General features: G+C 39.0%; 1 protein-coding gene across 1 annotated transcript; it reads right to left on the minus strand.

Annotated features, from left to right (window-relative positions):
• Nucleotides 1–4719: 4719 nt before the first annotated feature.
• On the minus strand, nucleotides 4720–6152 carry LOC132023935 (splicing factor 3B subunit 4-like). Its single transcript, XM_059410051.1, has one exon. The coding sequence runs from the start codon at nucleotides 6131–6133 to the stop codon at nucleotides 4859–4861; it is 1275 nt and encodes a 424-aa protein (XP_059266034.1). The 5' UTR covers nucleotides 6134–6152; the 3' UTR covers nucleotides 4720–4858.
• Between the last annotated feature and the right edge of the window lie 10030 nt (nucleotides 6153–16182).

Raw genomic sequence — 16182 nt, forward strand, 5'->3', positions numbered from 1 at the left:
AAGGACAGAAACACTGGTAAGAGATGTGTGTACCCCTGAGATGAGGAGGAAGGAAGCAGGAGATGGAATGCATGGAGCTTCTAAGGCCAAAGGTATTAATATTTCTATACCAGAGATGAGGAAACTGAGACTCAAAGAACCTGATTTGTTCAAGGTCACACAGGTAACAAGCAGTAGAGCTAAGATTCAACCCAGGTCCATTTAAGCCCCAAATTTCTTTATACTATTACACATCTTCCTTTTTTAAAAAAATCTTTATTTATTTATTTGAGAAGAGAGTGAGAGCAAGAGAGAGCACAATCACAGAGGGAGAGGGAGAAGCAGACCCCCGCTGAGCAGGAAGCCTGATGCGGGGCTCAATCCCAGGACCCTTAAGATTATGACCTGAGCCAAAGACAGACAGTTAACCGAATGAAACACCCAGGCACCCCACACCTCCTTCTTTACAGTGAATTCCCATGTGGTTCAAGACTGGAAGGGTACAAACCAACCTTGGTAAGAAAAGTTTATCAAGAAATTTCCAATATCAAACAGTGGCAAAATAATAAGTAAAATTATTAACATGAGCTTACAAATACACCTTTAAGATTTCACTAATGCTTCTGATTTCTGTTATAATAAACACAATACATATAAAGCATTCTATAAATGTTGTCCATTATTACTAATTCTATCAGTACAAAACTTAGGGAAAAACTAACTGGAAAGAATGACTATTCAAGATGTTAAGCAACTAAAAAAATACCTCTCTTTCTTCTTTCCTCATTCCACTCAAAAACACATCATCCAAAAAAATGTAACTGTCTAGGCAGTCTGCTGGGGCAGGTAAAGAATCATTAACAGATGCACATGTAGGCAGCAGTCTCTCACCCGGAAGTAATGAGCCATGTAGCATCTAGATGTAAATGTAAACACATCTGTGAGTATCCAACACACTAACTGTCCAGTGTAGCTCTAGCTCCATTTCCTAGCTAGGAGGCTTTTCTTCTGCTAGCAGAACAAAAATGTAGCAGACAGACTGGCTTGACACTGGATTAAAATGCAAGATTCCTCAAACTTTGAGGAATTCCTCTTTCTTCTCCAAAGTTCTGAGAGCTATAGACCACCTTCTGAGTGTTCACACATATGGTATTAGAAATGTATACACGTTTTGTCAAAGCAGAATTCTCCTGGGCTTTGGAGAACTGATGCCAGCTAATTTTCTGAGTGTTCAAACAGGCTAGGTACTCTTTTAAGTGTGTCATTTGGATTATTTCATTTAATTATCATATCAACCCAACGCAATGGGTACTTTAACTTTATTTTACAAAAAGAAGAAGCTGAGGATTAGACAGATGGGTCACTTTTCGGAGGATCCACAGCTAGTGACAGATGAAGACAGGATTAGGATCCACGCATTCATACTCCAGAGCCTGAGCTTTCTTCCTGTGCTCTCCATAGTCTATGGCCTCATGGGGCAGGGGGACTGGACCCCTTCCTCAGCTTAAACCTAGCTAGCCCAGGCTCCATTCCCTCCCTGTCATATTCCCACCTCTGAAGCTTATTTATCAAGAGGCTAACCAAGATGGTTTGTGGATGCTCCACACCATCCACAGTTCTCCTCCTCATATTGGCCTTAGAAGCTCCATGTATTCCATCTCCTGCTTACTTCCTCCACCTCTCAGGGCTACACACATCTCCTTCAGAAACTTCTAGAAGTTTCTGACCTCTTGTAGGTTAGACCAAATGAGGTCTACAAATGATTTTAGTACCATCTCTAGATTACTATATCAGCAGTATCTGCTTTATCACCCCCCCTTCCTTTGCTAACTGGCTATACATTTCTGGCTGAGAATCTTTCTTAGAAGGATAGCAATAGTACACAATGCCCTCCAGGTTAATCATAAATGCACAATGTTAGTGTCAATCAGGCAGTGTTTACTATACAACCCATGTCAAATGCTACCTATAGAAATAGAATCTACCAGGAAAATAAAACAAACATCAAAACACAAAGTACCATACATGGGGCACCTGGGTGGTTCAGTCGTTAAGCATCTGCCTTTGTTCTGCCCAGGTCATGATCCCAGGGTCCTGGAATTGAGCCCCACATCGGGCTCCTTGCTCAGCGGGAAGCCTGCTTCTCCCTCTCCCACTTCCCCTGCCTGTATTCCCTCTCTTGCTGTCTCTCTCTCCGTCAAACAAACAAATAAAATCACAAAAAAAAACCCATAAAGTACCATATGTAAAAATACAAAGTTAACAGCAACAGAAAACAATACATCATCAGGTTTATGTTTAATAGTGTTTTGAGATATTAGCATTCTATGCAAATACTTTGGAAGAATATATAATAAGTCAGTATTGTTTTAACAATGAATTCAAGAGGATGGGGCTTAAGGTTAGAGAATGAAAGAGGGAAAGAATATTTAGACAGTCAAAAGCACTTTCTAGACCTTCTTCAAGTCACACCACAAACACTGCATGCTTTTTCAAATGTACGGCAGTCCTCATTCTTTACTATACCGGAGAAGATAATTGGATACAGTTTCAAGCTACCCTAAAATTTATTATTTATTTTAATCCCAGATGCCTTTGAAGAACATCCAGGTAAAGAAGGATTTTATGTGTAGTTACTCACAAAATACCTTTGATGATTTCTTCCAAAAGCAAGATATTTTCTAAAACATCTCTCAAACCCAAACATGTCCCAGTTTCCCAAATTACCCAGGAATGATTCTTTTGTTGGCTCTTTCTTGATCATGTGCATTAAAGGCAGAAAGATAAAACATGCTCTCAAGCATTGCATAGTGGATAATTATATTTTTAAGGATCTTCAGTTACATTATTTTAGCATCTGTGTAATTAAACCAAAGTGCGATTCTCAATTAGCAGGTTTTCCTTTCGTCTCTTGGATGTAATATCTTCATGGATAGGAAAGTGTTTTCCCTCTTTGAGTAGCTATATTTATCCCCATTAAACCAGGAGAAGTGTGGTGCCGGCTTTAATGAAGAAGTCCATCCGTGAGTCAGTGACGCCGAGGGGAAACGTCAGGGTTGCCCATCAACCCCTGTTGAGCACTGCAAAGTAATAACGCTTTCTGTGGAGAGACTGACAGCAAATAGCAAAGGTGTGAAATGAGAGATGAGATTTTCTTTGGAGCTTGTCCAGATTGTGATAGTCTTCTAACCCCCCTCTACCCCACCCCCCACTAGCTTTTCCCCATCTGTAGACACTGGCCTGCCAGTCATCAATGCTATTCCCCAGAGCATCCCTGATGATTAAACACCTGTGGCAAGCAGAGCCTCCTGAGTTTCTGCCACATTTGGCTGAAATTTCCTTTTGGTCATGGAAGAAAATTAAAGTTTAAGTTTCAATACTAACCAAATAATCCACCATGATTATGGGAAACACAACTTTGTATTTTGATCAGCTTGCATCCATTCAGTCTGATACATGTGGTTTTCATCGGGAAATTATTGCATTCAGGATACCCTTCTTCACTAATTAATGGTTTTGAAGCAGCTGAAAAACTTGGGAGATATGGCTTATGAGAAATGTCACAGCACAGGATTCAGAGAGTTATCTTACCCAGCCTTATCAATAACTAAACCAGTCGTTATGTGGGGCAGGTGATTTTATTGCAAAATTTCTTGCACTAACCTATATTTTCTCTTGTTTTGATGAAGAGGAAGTAGTGCTCAACATTCTTGTAGCTTGAGATGAATAATGCTGTGTGAATTCCGAAATGAAAAAAAATGAATCAGAAAATTATTTCATCTCAGCTTGTTTCCAGATTGAAGCTTATAGCCCTCACTCTGTGAATGAGCTCTGGGAGGTGACTTATTATAAATTTTACAAAGAATGCTGCATAGAATGCTAATATCTCAAAACACACTATGAAAAAAACAAAAACAACAACAACAACAAAAAAAACAAAAACAAAGTTCCACAGGAAAATAACTGAGAAATGTGGAGATTCACGGCTTTTCTTTTGAATATTAAAGAAAGAAAACTGGGAAGTCCAATCTGTTTAACTGTATTTAAGCCATCCTTTTCAAACTTATTTGGACCTCAGAAAGAATATATGCATGCATATTTTTTTAATTACTGATTAATTATCTTCTGTAAATCATACCTTGAATTCTATTAGACATGAGATCCTTGGTATCAGAATTTGTTTATTGGTAAAGTCAAATATCTGGAAAAACGAAACAATTTGCATTCAATTATTAGCACTTTCATGGCAATTATTTCTTTAAATTCTCTCCTCAAGAGAGCTGAGTTCATGGGAAGTGAAAAGGTGGGTATGGAGTGAGGTGTACAGTCCCTTTCTGAATTACAAACACAAGGAATTAGAGCCAGAGCCCGGCAGAGATATGGAATAAAAATGGCAGCAATAAAAACTTTACTCCATTCTCTTTCCCACTCTCATGTGGAAGTGTATCTGGAAAAAGAAGAGGCAGAAACACAGATAAAATGTTCTCCATAAGGCGTCAACTTCCATCCACTGGGCCTACCCTTCATAATTACTGAAAACTTATCATATTCTAGACATTGTGCTTGGCACTTGAAGGCAAAAGCAAATTAAGACAAGACCTCTTCCCACAGTCAAGAAAGAAAATAATTAAAAAAAATTTTTTTTTCAAGGAATTTAGTTTTATTTTCTCTGTGCATTTGCAAAACACTTAGGACCAACATAGAAAAAAAATAAATAAATAAAACCTCCTGTTTAAAAAAAAAAAAATTACACCCAAGGGAAAAAAAAAGGCCTGAGAGGGATTAATGCCTTAGCCCTACGGAGCTACAGCAACTCTGATTGGTCCAAGGAATTGAGAAGATATTGGGAAGATAGAACAGGAGGCAAGACAATGAAAAATTATTGCGGAAGAGGGCCTCGAAGTGGGCCACGAGGGGGAACTGGAGGACGGGGGGTGGGCGTGGGTGGAGGGAGGGGCCCCCGCTGGTAGTCATGGGGGGGGGGTCGTGGAGGCCCAGTGTATCCATGAGGAGGCATCAGCGGAGGAGGTCCACGTATCCCATGCGGAGGCATAGGACCTGGGTGACCCATGGGAGATCCAAACGGAGGCCCTCGAGGGGGCATGCCCATTGGAGGAGGTCCAGGATGAGGCATTCCAGGTGGTGGTCGCGGTGGTGGCTGACCCCCAGAGCCTGGAGGCCCAGCATGGGGGTGTCCTAAGCCATGAGGGCCATGGTGGGCCAGCTGCATCTGAGACATCCCTGGATGGGGCATCCCACCCGGTGGGAATGGGTGAGGATGTGAGTGCCCATGTCCAGGATGTCCAGCCCCTGGGGTTCCTGCTGATGGTGGGCCATGCCCTCCAGCCCCAGGAGGCATAGGTGGCGGGGGCATGGCTGGGGGTATCCCAGGTGGAAGGGCTCCAGGAGGCAGCACTGGGGGTGGGAAGGACCCAGGAGGAGGCATGCCTGGAGGAGGAAGCCCAGACCCCAATGATGATACCACAGGATTGGGGGCTGAGGGCGGAGGGGGTGCATCTGCAAACAGCTGATGAGGACGGTCAGCCTGGGAGAGTGGGTTCTGGGCTGCCAGAAGTCGTTCAGCTGCTGAGCCATGGCGCTCACCCTTGGAGTCCTTCTTGAAGGCATAGGACACAGTGATAGGGCGGTTACAGAGATACTGCCCATTCATAGCCTCAACAGCTGCATCCGAAGCATCAAATGAGGCAAAATTAATAAAGGCATAACCTTTGGAGTTGCCTGTGTCAGGGTCCCGCATAATCTTCGGGGTTTGTAAAATGACCCCAAAAGCGCTGAAAGTATCATAAAGCAGCTTCTCATCAATCTCCGGGTCCAGATTGCCAATGAAAATGTTGGCTCCCACGTCCAGGTTCTTGTTGTGAGCTGATGCCTTGTTCACCCGTATTGGTTTCCCATAGAGTTTGATCATGTTCATGATCTTAATGGCATAGTCAGCATCTTCCTCACTCAAGAATTCCACAAAGCCATACCCTTGGTGCTGACCTGTGACTCTATCTTTTGGCATGTGGGTGTTGACTACCGGCCCTGCCTGGAGAAATAGCTCCCACAGCAGCGGTTCGCTAACCTTCTCGTCCAGGCCCCCGACATAGACAGTGGCATCCTGGTTCCGCTTGGAGATCGGCCCGGCCACCATGGCAAAAGAGCTCCCGCCGTCTCCCAGAAAATAATTAAAATTTTTAACCAAACTCTAGCCCACATTTTCGAGGGTTCTCTCACCTTCCACAAAATACAGTACTGTTGGAGTTGTGACACTGATAAACATTTCCTCTCTTTGCTTCTCTTTCTGATCCTACCATCTATTTCAGAATCCCTAATTTTCTCTTTTAAAGTATTCACTCCTTCAAAAAAAGATTAAAAATGATTTCTTTCAACAATTGAGCATAAATCTGTTGAATTATGTACCAGATTAAAAGGACACTAAGCATTATCCTCATGATTATAGAGGACATAAAGGGGACTAAGTAAATGGGGCAAGAATGCTGAATTTGTTTATTAATTAGTGAATTCATTTATTAAAAAGAGATTTATGAAGTTCCACTTTGTATAGTCATGAGTACTAAGTGTCCTCAATACTAAGACCACACAGATGCCTTCACCATTAGCTGGTTCTGGAGAGGCTTATAGTTAAGAGAATCATGGGTAGATGGGCCAGATCAGCTTAGTGCTAAGTGTTCTATGAACCCTAGTTTGCTTGATCTAAATTGTCTGCTTGAGTCTGTTTAAAGCACTAACTTAATGAATTTGAAGCCATTTGGAAGCTTAATGTGGGCAGAATCCCCTAACAGGAAAGACAAACAAGAGAAGGAGTCCAAAAAGTAAACAGACATAATCATATAAATTGTGGATTTGGAGCTCACCATAAGGAAAAATTAGCAAAAGACTATTATTGTATCAAGTGCCTACTCTCTGCAATGTGCCATGCAGGAGTCATGAGTGACCCCAAAAAGTAGAACTCTTAACTCACAAAATTAAAATTTAGTTGCAGGGCCAAGAAAATAAACACAGATACAGAAACAAGCACACAAACAAATGCCCTAGTTTAGCACTCAAAATACAGACCTGGAGTCAGGTTACCAAAACCACAGCAGCCAAAAGGAGGAAGAGACTTCTGGGAGTGAGAGGCATCAGAAATAGTGGTGGTGGGATTTAAGCTGGAACTTGAAAAATGAAGCCTACATAGAAAAGAAATTGCACTGTTTGATTAAGAATATTTGACCAGCCATAACAAAATTGCCATATTCAAGATGATTTGCATATCTTGACTGTAAATCACTGTGGGACTTCAAGGAGCATTGTGAAAAACTGGGGGCCTTCTTCATTGCTACCATTGCCCCTATTCCAGAAGCAGCCAAGTGACTCTCCAGGAAAACCAGCTTTATTTTATCCCTGTATCAACCAGGACTGGTCATGCTGGGAATAAAACCAGGGTGACCTCCTCCTCTACTTCCTGGCAGTCCTCACGAAACTACTTGACCAGGTGTCCAGCACACAGCAAAAGGGTAGAGAGAGAAAGTACAAAAGAGTGAATTTAGTCCTCCAACTTCCTTCTCCTCTGTTCAGTGTCAGCATTTTTTATCTCCAAAGAAACTTTATTCCTTTTTAAGAGTAGACTCAAAATTACTGCTAATTTTCTACAAGGAAACTGTTCTTTGAAATACACCATATACCATTTTCTAACCTCCCCCCACCTCCCCACTTTCGTAATGCTGGCAATGCATTGGCTGTGAACATGTAAGTATAGTTGCTTTTGAATGCTGCAAGGTAAATGCAGAAAATGACAGCTTAAATGGAATCATTAAAGCAGATGTAGGTAATATCTGAATGCTACCAAGCCTTCTTTGCAAGGCAATAAAGTCTTTATTTTCAGTTCTGATGCCTTGCACCTTTTCAGGGTAGCTGACAACCTATCATTTCTTACTTTTTTCCCCCCATTTCCAGCATGAACTCAGGGGCCTCTTTCTATCTTAAGTTGCAACCTGTTGATTGGTGGAAAAGGGAAGAACTGTATACAGTTCCACCCTAAGCGGTTATTTCTGGCAGTGCAGCAGTGAGCTCTGTCAGCTCATTCAAAGACATTAGTGTGAGAAAGTCACAACAAAATTGCTACCTGTCCATGTACTGGGGGCACCACAAAGTACAAGTTTCAGAATAGCACCAAGACAGACCCAAGAGACCACATCCTGGTTTTGAAGAAGCCAGACTTTCACAGTAGTATTTTGCATTTCTTTAAGTTTATCCTTCTCCATATAGTTTTCATTATACTTTCCTAGTCTTCTTATGAAGAAAGAAGTTGGATGTTGTTACCTACAATAAGGATAGGGAAACGGAAACTTACATTGATTTTTAGAAATATGGTAAAAATAGTTAATTGTAATGTTAGGTATTTAGAACATGGTATTGAGGTTTGCTTTTGGCTTTGTTTCTGTTTTTTATTTGACCAAACACTTATACAGTGCTTCGTATAGGCACTTTCTAAGTTGTTTTTGAATATCAACTCATTTAATTCTTACAACAACCTCCTAAGATCAATACTATTATTATCTCCCATTTTATAAATGAAGAAACTGAGGCCCAATGTCACAAGAGTGGATGTAATGGCAAAGTTAGAACTCAAATCCAAAACTCATGGCTCCAAAGTCCATGTTTCTCAACTCTTTCACTATGTGTCTTTCAACACACTGGAAGGTATACTACAAAAGAACGAGAAATAAACCTAGCTCTTTGATTCTGGGGCTGTTGACTCCCTCACTCACCCAACCTACCACTGAACAAACCTTTATTGAGCAATCACTACCAACAAGGGGCTGGTAGTGATTTGGGGCATCAAAAGAAATATGACAAATACAATCAATCTTCATTATTCATGGATTCCGCATTTGCAAATTCACCTACTGCTAAAATTGACTTGTAATCCCAAAATCAATGCTCACTGGCTTTCAGATAATTTGCAGACATGTATGGACATGCCCAGAGCAGTGAAAAATTCAACACTCCAACCTGCATTTCCCAGTTGAGGTCAAATAAAACAAAGCTCTGCCATCTTGTTCCAGCTCTCATACAGAAATGACCAGAGGATGGAGACAGTAGGAAGTAACACAGTGTAATGCAAGAAGCTCCAGCTCTGAGACCAGTAGAAGGGGTTTGAATCACAACTCTGGCACCTATTAATGGTGGTCTCAGGCAAGTTACTTAACATTTCTGATCAATTTCCCCTAGGAAATGTGGTTCAATATTCACTAAGTCACAGTTTGGGTGACTTTATAGAATAAAAATAATTATAATAATCTCCTTCATTCAAGTTACTTACATCTTAAGTGAGAGGAAAAGACAAAGATATATCAGAAATTATTTAGGTAACTAGTCAAATATGTACAATATGTAAGAAGGGCAAAAATCACTGAGTGGCAGCACGCGATTTTAAAGCTTCAGGTAGGCAAGTTGAAATGGTCAGTGTAAGCATCGGGAAGAAGATGGAATTTGGGATTCAAAGTAACAAAAACACAGCCAGAAGAAAATCTCTCCAGCCTTGGAGTTTTCCCATGCTCTTGGCTTTTATTAACTATATAACAAGACCCCTTTGGATGGTGGCTACCATCCCACTGACTAAATTAATTGAAGACTTAATTGCAGAAATTTCTGATTTTCTATCATATCTTTACAATGATACAAGGTGACCCTGAATCTTTAATTAGAATGATTCAATTGTCAAAGAAGTGAGCCACCTGGGCACAACTGCTGGTAACCTGTAAAAATCACAGATAAACCCTCAGAAACTTCATGAAAAGGCAGATGCTGCATCTCCTCCTCAGGGTATCTTGACAAAGTGGTCACTATCGGCTTGACAACCACAATCATGGGGACACACAAGGAGAAATGCTGCCTGCTGCCTGCCCACAGTAAGATGAACCACAGTCTTGAGACAATCTGGAGATAGCAGGAGAGGCTTTTGGTCTCTATGCATTGTTTTGACTGGTTACAGCTGTCATTAGGGGTTGAAATTGTAGAGTATATCTTTCAACAAAGTTCCTACTTTCTCTCACCTGCTTAGAGACTGTAGAAATTTTTAAAATATGGTTTTTTGACACAGAAATAAAATGCTATACAATATTTGGTTGTCCAATATTTGTTGCTAGGTGTAATCAATCATAGAAGAGACACCTGGGAGAACTGCCACTGGATCTATAACCTAGGAAATAGTCTTTGGACATTGTGGAGATAGAAAAATAGGCAGGGACTAGATGGGAGGACTGGTCTGGAAGAATCAGCATATTGGAATCAAGTGTGACGGAAGTAGAAAAACTTGAAACTGACATGTCATGTTCTGAGCTCGATGAGACGAGGAATAATGTAAAGTGGGGATGAGCTGAGAGTATAAAGTTATAAGGTTTTGTGGAAAGTGTGTAGGACCTGTACCAATTCTGAAGATGGATGTAATTATTGTGCCAAGTTGAAAACTAACTGCAAAGTTACTACAGGCATCCCTTTCTTTTTTTGATCCTATTAACTTAGAAGATATTAACTTCTCCATCCATAAAAACTTATTACTCTTTATCTTTCTTTTCGAAACATATAAAATACTTGGGTCTGACTATTCTACTGAAGAAAGAATCATCATACTGGCTCATGATATTGATAATTCAAAGTACTCCCTAAATCACTTTGACCATAATGCGATGAATATTTCAAGCAAGAAACACACACACAGAAAGGCAGGCAGGGGGGAGAGATGGGGTGTGGGTGTGTGTGTGTGCGTGCACACACATGCATGCATCGAGGTCATCTAATTGTTTTACTTATTTAGTCAGTTGGTTAACATCGATCTTTTTTTGGCACACTGCTAGTGAGTACATAAAATAAAATATGTGCACCGGGATATGGTCCTGACAGAGTAATCATAATAGAAAATGAGGTGATCTACTGGTAAAACAACATTATACCCAAAACAACAAATCAGAGTCACAGTGCAATTACTGTCTTCAGACCATGTACACTGGGCCCATTCCCCAGCAGCCAACCAACAGCACCACATCATTATCTCCCCTGCTCGCTTGGACACCAGGTATTAACATCATGTCTTACAATTCTGGAGACTAAACCAATTAAGGCACAATTTAAAGAAGGTATTCATAAATATTGTACCAGGGTGGTACTGCCACACCTAAGTATTTAAAAAATACTTTAAAAAGTATTTAACTATTAAAAAAAATAGAATATGGCTCCAAATATATGTAATCCATTTTAGAAGAGGTTCCATAGAGCAACTTCTGCATTATGAATAAATATGCAAAATCAAAACAGTAGCCCAGTTCAAATCTCTCTCCTACTCCTCTGATATACTTCTCCATGTCATATCCATTTTCATATAAACAACACAGTAATATAACATCTGCATTGCTAAATAGTGCTACTATGTTCTAATTTCTTTGGAATGGCATGAATAAAATCTTTCTACTCCTGTTTATTAGAATTTATTGATGACAATCCTTTGCAAAGTAGCAGAAGGTATAATTAATTCTGGTACGACCCTAAGTTGGATATAGAAACTCAACAGGGCTTACTTTTGACTTCAAATGATCTATCGCTTGATAATGTGGAAGGGAGGCAGCAGGAGGAGGATATGAGCTTCTATAACTTCACTCTAAACTGCTTCAATGCTACCCCACGCAGTTCATGTTATATACACACTGTCAGCTATATAATACAATCGTACTTTTCTTTATTTCACAGAGATGTTTGGATACAATGTTCTGTAGCGGGGGGAGAAAACAGTATTTCAAGGTTTGGGCAGGAATTTTACTAAAACAAATATTTAGAAATCTCTCTAACTCATCACAGGGCTCCCACCATTACTCCTACTACATTCAATTCTCTTTGCTCAGGACATCTGCTAGACTAGAATACGGATGATTTCACAGTTATACAAAATGAAAATTAATGCAGCATTTCAGTAATTCCCCCACATAGGCTGCTTATATATATATGCAGTATCTTCATCAACAAAAGAAATGATATAGTTATGTTAAAGGTATAGTATCTGATACACCTTCAGCTTGTCTTACTGATGAATGTGGTTGCTCTGAAGAAGAAGAAGCGAAGAGGAAAGTTGTTATTCTGGGTTTAATTTTGACAGATATAATAATAAACTAATAGTTTAGAAATAAGGCAGGATCAGTGGGTGTGGTGCATAAACAATGAATTTTGGAACACCGAAAAGAAATAAAAAATAAAATTAAAAAAAAATTTTTTTAAAGAAATAAGGCGGGAAAGAAAGTGATCGTGTCAACCTGGAATTCATAACATTAAAGAGAGGAGCACTTGGATATGTGTATTTCAGAAGAGAATGTGATGTCAAGGAAGTAAGACTCACAAGAGGTGGAAGTGTCTTTAAATTGCAATGTATTATATCTTTGAAAATTATCTCAATTTTCAAGGCAGGCAAGAGGTAACATGCAAGAAAAAGGTGTAGCAGTAATGATGCTTCTGATAAGGGCAGATTACAAAGATGAAAGGAAGGGTACATTTCAACTCTCTAAAAACTGAGCTATCACAGAATAAGATGGGCTGTCTCAGAAAGTGCAGAGGGAAGAAAAGCGAAGTGTTCTATATTATCTGAAAGGTTTCTTTCCACTTGAAGATTCTGTCATTCCATGTTATGTGGAAATAGATTCTCATTCATTAAAAAAATTGTTTTTAATCAGTGATTTCAGACAATAAGCATTTACATATGAGAATGGTGCCTTGGGATTTACAAAGTGCCATGATATGCACATCAATTCTCACCACAGCCACCAGAGATCACTGCCTCTAGATTATAAACAGCAGACTGAGCCCTCCTCCAGAGATTAATCCATGGCCCTAGGGTATCACATTTGCAGGACTCAGGACAAGAATGCAACTAAAGGCCCACATACCTTATGGCTAAATAATATTTAAAAGTTATAAATCAACAACAAACAGTTAGAGCTCCATATTTAAACTCCCTCCTCCCTTGGAAAATGTATCTTCAAACCACAATGTCAAAAATATATATACTTTTTTATGACTAAAATTTGGCAACATATAAAAGATGGCTGAGTTTATTATTAATAATTATAATTATAGGTCTGAATGTTCTATGGATAGACCTGTGATATTTAAAATTATGTTAATAATTCTTAGGTTATATATTTATTCCAACAAATGTATTTCTTGACTTCATTTTAATAAAATTACTAATCTTATTGTTACCAATATTTTCACATAATTTGGATTTTATTGAACATAATGATCTATACATTTTAAATGTAAATTATTCAAAGTATGTATATTTTAATATATTTTGACCAAATATAAATATGACATAAAAATATTTTCATGTCTATTTTCTAAAGTCTTCTCCTAAAGTATTAAAATTAAAAGGTACAATATCAGTAATAATTAGTATATAAAATTTTTGTAACTATTATCTTCATAAGCTGATTGATTTAATAATTTGAAAATACAGTAAGATATACTAAATATTTATTAAAAATATTCACTACTAGTTTTCAATGTTCGTCTGTCAAGGTAAAGAATCAATATTACTCTTCATGTTTGTTACATATAACTAAAACTATGTACATACTAATTTGAAAATAATATAAATTGTTTAATATTATAAAATTTCCCTAGCCACCATGGCACTTTGTGTGTACCTCCAGAATCAGGATGTGGAACCTGAAGAGCAATAAGAAATGGACCCCAGCTCTATTGCAGAAATTAACTGTATCAATGCCTTCTTAGGGAAGACTTGACAAGCTACTTAATTTGTCTTTTATCTTAACTATATCCTTTCTCTGCTCAAATCCGTCCCAGACAAGCTACTTAATTTGTCTTTTATCTTAACTATATCCTTTCTCTGCTCAAATCCTTACCATACTCCAAAGCACTGTTTGACTCTGGCTTCCACAGTGTTCAATCTACAAGCCTCCATGACAAAGGTGCTTGGTATTTTGAAGACTTAGAGAAAGAATGGTGTTAAGTTACGAGAGCAGATATTTACAGTCATGACACATGCTGCATCAGACTCCAAGAGAAAAAGGCACACAAGTACTTTTAAAGCAACTGATCAGGGGCACCTGGGTGGCTCAGTGGGTTAAGGCCTCTGCCTTCAGCTTGCCCCTGGGATTGAGCCCTGCATCGGGCTCTCTGCTTGAAGGGAGCCTGCTTCCTCCTCTCTCCGCCTGCTTCTCTGCCTACTTGTGATCTCTGTCTGTCAAATAAATATGTAAAATCTTCAAAAAGAAGTGCAACTGATCAATTTTGCATGTGTTTGTTATTTAAGGTCCTCTAAGCAAATGGCCTAGGCCAAAATCCCCTCTTTCCCCAAGAGTTGTAGAAATTACGTGATCTATAAATTAATCCATGCAAATATCCTTTTAATGGACTAGTGCAATCTTAAGAGGTGGTGAGATCCCCATGACACAGGAAAAAATTTTTCAACATCATTTGGCATCAGGAAAATACAAATCAAAACCACAATAACCACCTCATACCAGTCAGAATGGCTAAAATTAACCAGTCAGGAAAGAAGAGATGTTGGCAAGGATGCAGAGAAATGGAACCCTCTTACACCGTCCATATGAATGCAAAGTGGTACAGCCATCCTGGGATACAGAATAGAGGTTCCTCAAGCAGTTAAAAATAGAACTACCCTATGAACCAGCAATTGCACTTCTATGTGCTTATCCAAAGGATATAAAAATAGTGATCTGAAGGGGCACATGCACCCCAATGTTTATAGCAGCAATGTCCACAATAGCCAAACTATGGGAAGAGCCCAGATGTCCAGCAACAGATGAATGGATAAAGAAGATGTGGTACACACACACACACACACACACACACACAATGGAGTATTACTCAGCCATCAAAAAGAGTGAAATCTTGCCACTTGCAACAATGTGGATGGAACTAGAGGGTATATGCTAAATGAAGTAAGTTAATCAGAGAAAGACAAATACCATATGATTTCATATGGAAATTAAGAAGCAAGACACATGAACATAGGGGAAGGGAACAAAAATTAAAATAAAAACAGAGAGTGAGCAAACCATAAGAGATTCTTAACTATAGGAATAGAACAGAGGGTAGCTGGGGGTGAAGCAGGGTGAGGTAATTGCGTGATGGCATGAAGGAGGGCACTTGATGTTTTGAGCACTGGGTGTTATATGCAACTGATGAATCACTGATTCAACACAGTATGATTATCATATACTGATAATATACTATGTGTTAACTAAACTGAATTTAAATAAATTTTTTTTAAATGCACATAAGTGGTAAAGCGATTTCTAATTTCAGCTAAAATACAGGACATCTAAGGTACCCTGAAGTACTATAATCAATTAATGGCTTTTTAGAAAATGTTTCTATCCCACTATTAGAGTATATATACTTATTTAATTCATATTGAAAGGTAATTTGGAGTAAAAATGCTATCAAATCAACTCTGTGGCCAGCTACAAACTAATCTAACAGTCAAAATAAAGAAATCTATTATTTTAGTGGGCCCATTAAAGTTTGTACATGGAAATATGGAATTAGTTTTTAAAGTCAGATGTCTAAATTAGATCCAGTTTTATGGAGAAACTCTTTGAATCTCCAGTACTTTCTCCATCTACATGGAAATTCCTCTGAACTCTAAGTAGAGTTTCAGAATGAATCTATGCATCTGCAGGACCCTCACTCACACTGATAAAAATACAGTTTCCTGAGGACTTAACTCATTAGAGCAGAGTCAAGTAAGTCATTTTAGAAAGATTCTCAAAGATGTTTATTAAAGCAAAACAAATATTTACTATTCTCAGTTACCCAGAATATGTCACCAAACAAAATTTATTGTTTCCTAGGCTCTAGTGTGACCCAGAGAATAAAAGAAGCAGTACAATGAGGGAAGTAGGTGGACTCTGAAGCCAGGCTGCCCGAGTCTGAACCCAGCATGCACTACCCAAAGCAGTGTGAGGCAGCACATTACTGAACTCTGCTTCTCCATTTTCCCTTCTCTAAAAGGGAGATGATAATAGTGCCAGATGATAACAGTGCTCCTACCTCACAGGGCTGAAATGAGAATTACATGAGTTGATCTGCCTAAGGCTCTTCCACCAGAGCCAGAAACCTTTGAAACACTCAATGAGCATAAATTATTATTACAACATATTTGGC

Source organism: Mustela nigripes, chromosome 8 (genome assembly GCF_022355385.1).
Source record: "Mustela nigripes isolate SB6536 chromosome 8, MUSNIG.SB6536, whole genome shotgun sequence".
Lineage (NCBI taxonomy): Eukaryota > Metazoa > Chordata > Mammalia > Carnivora > Mustelidae > Mustela > Mustela nigripes.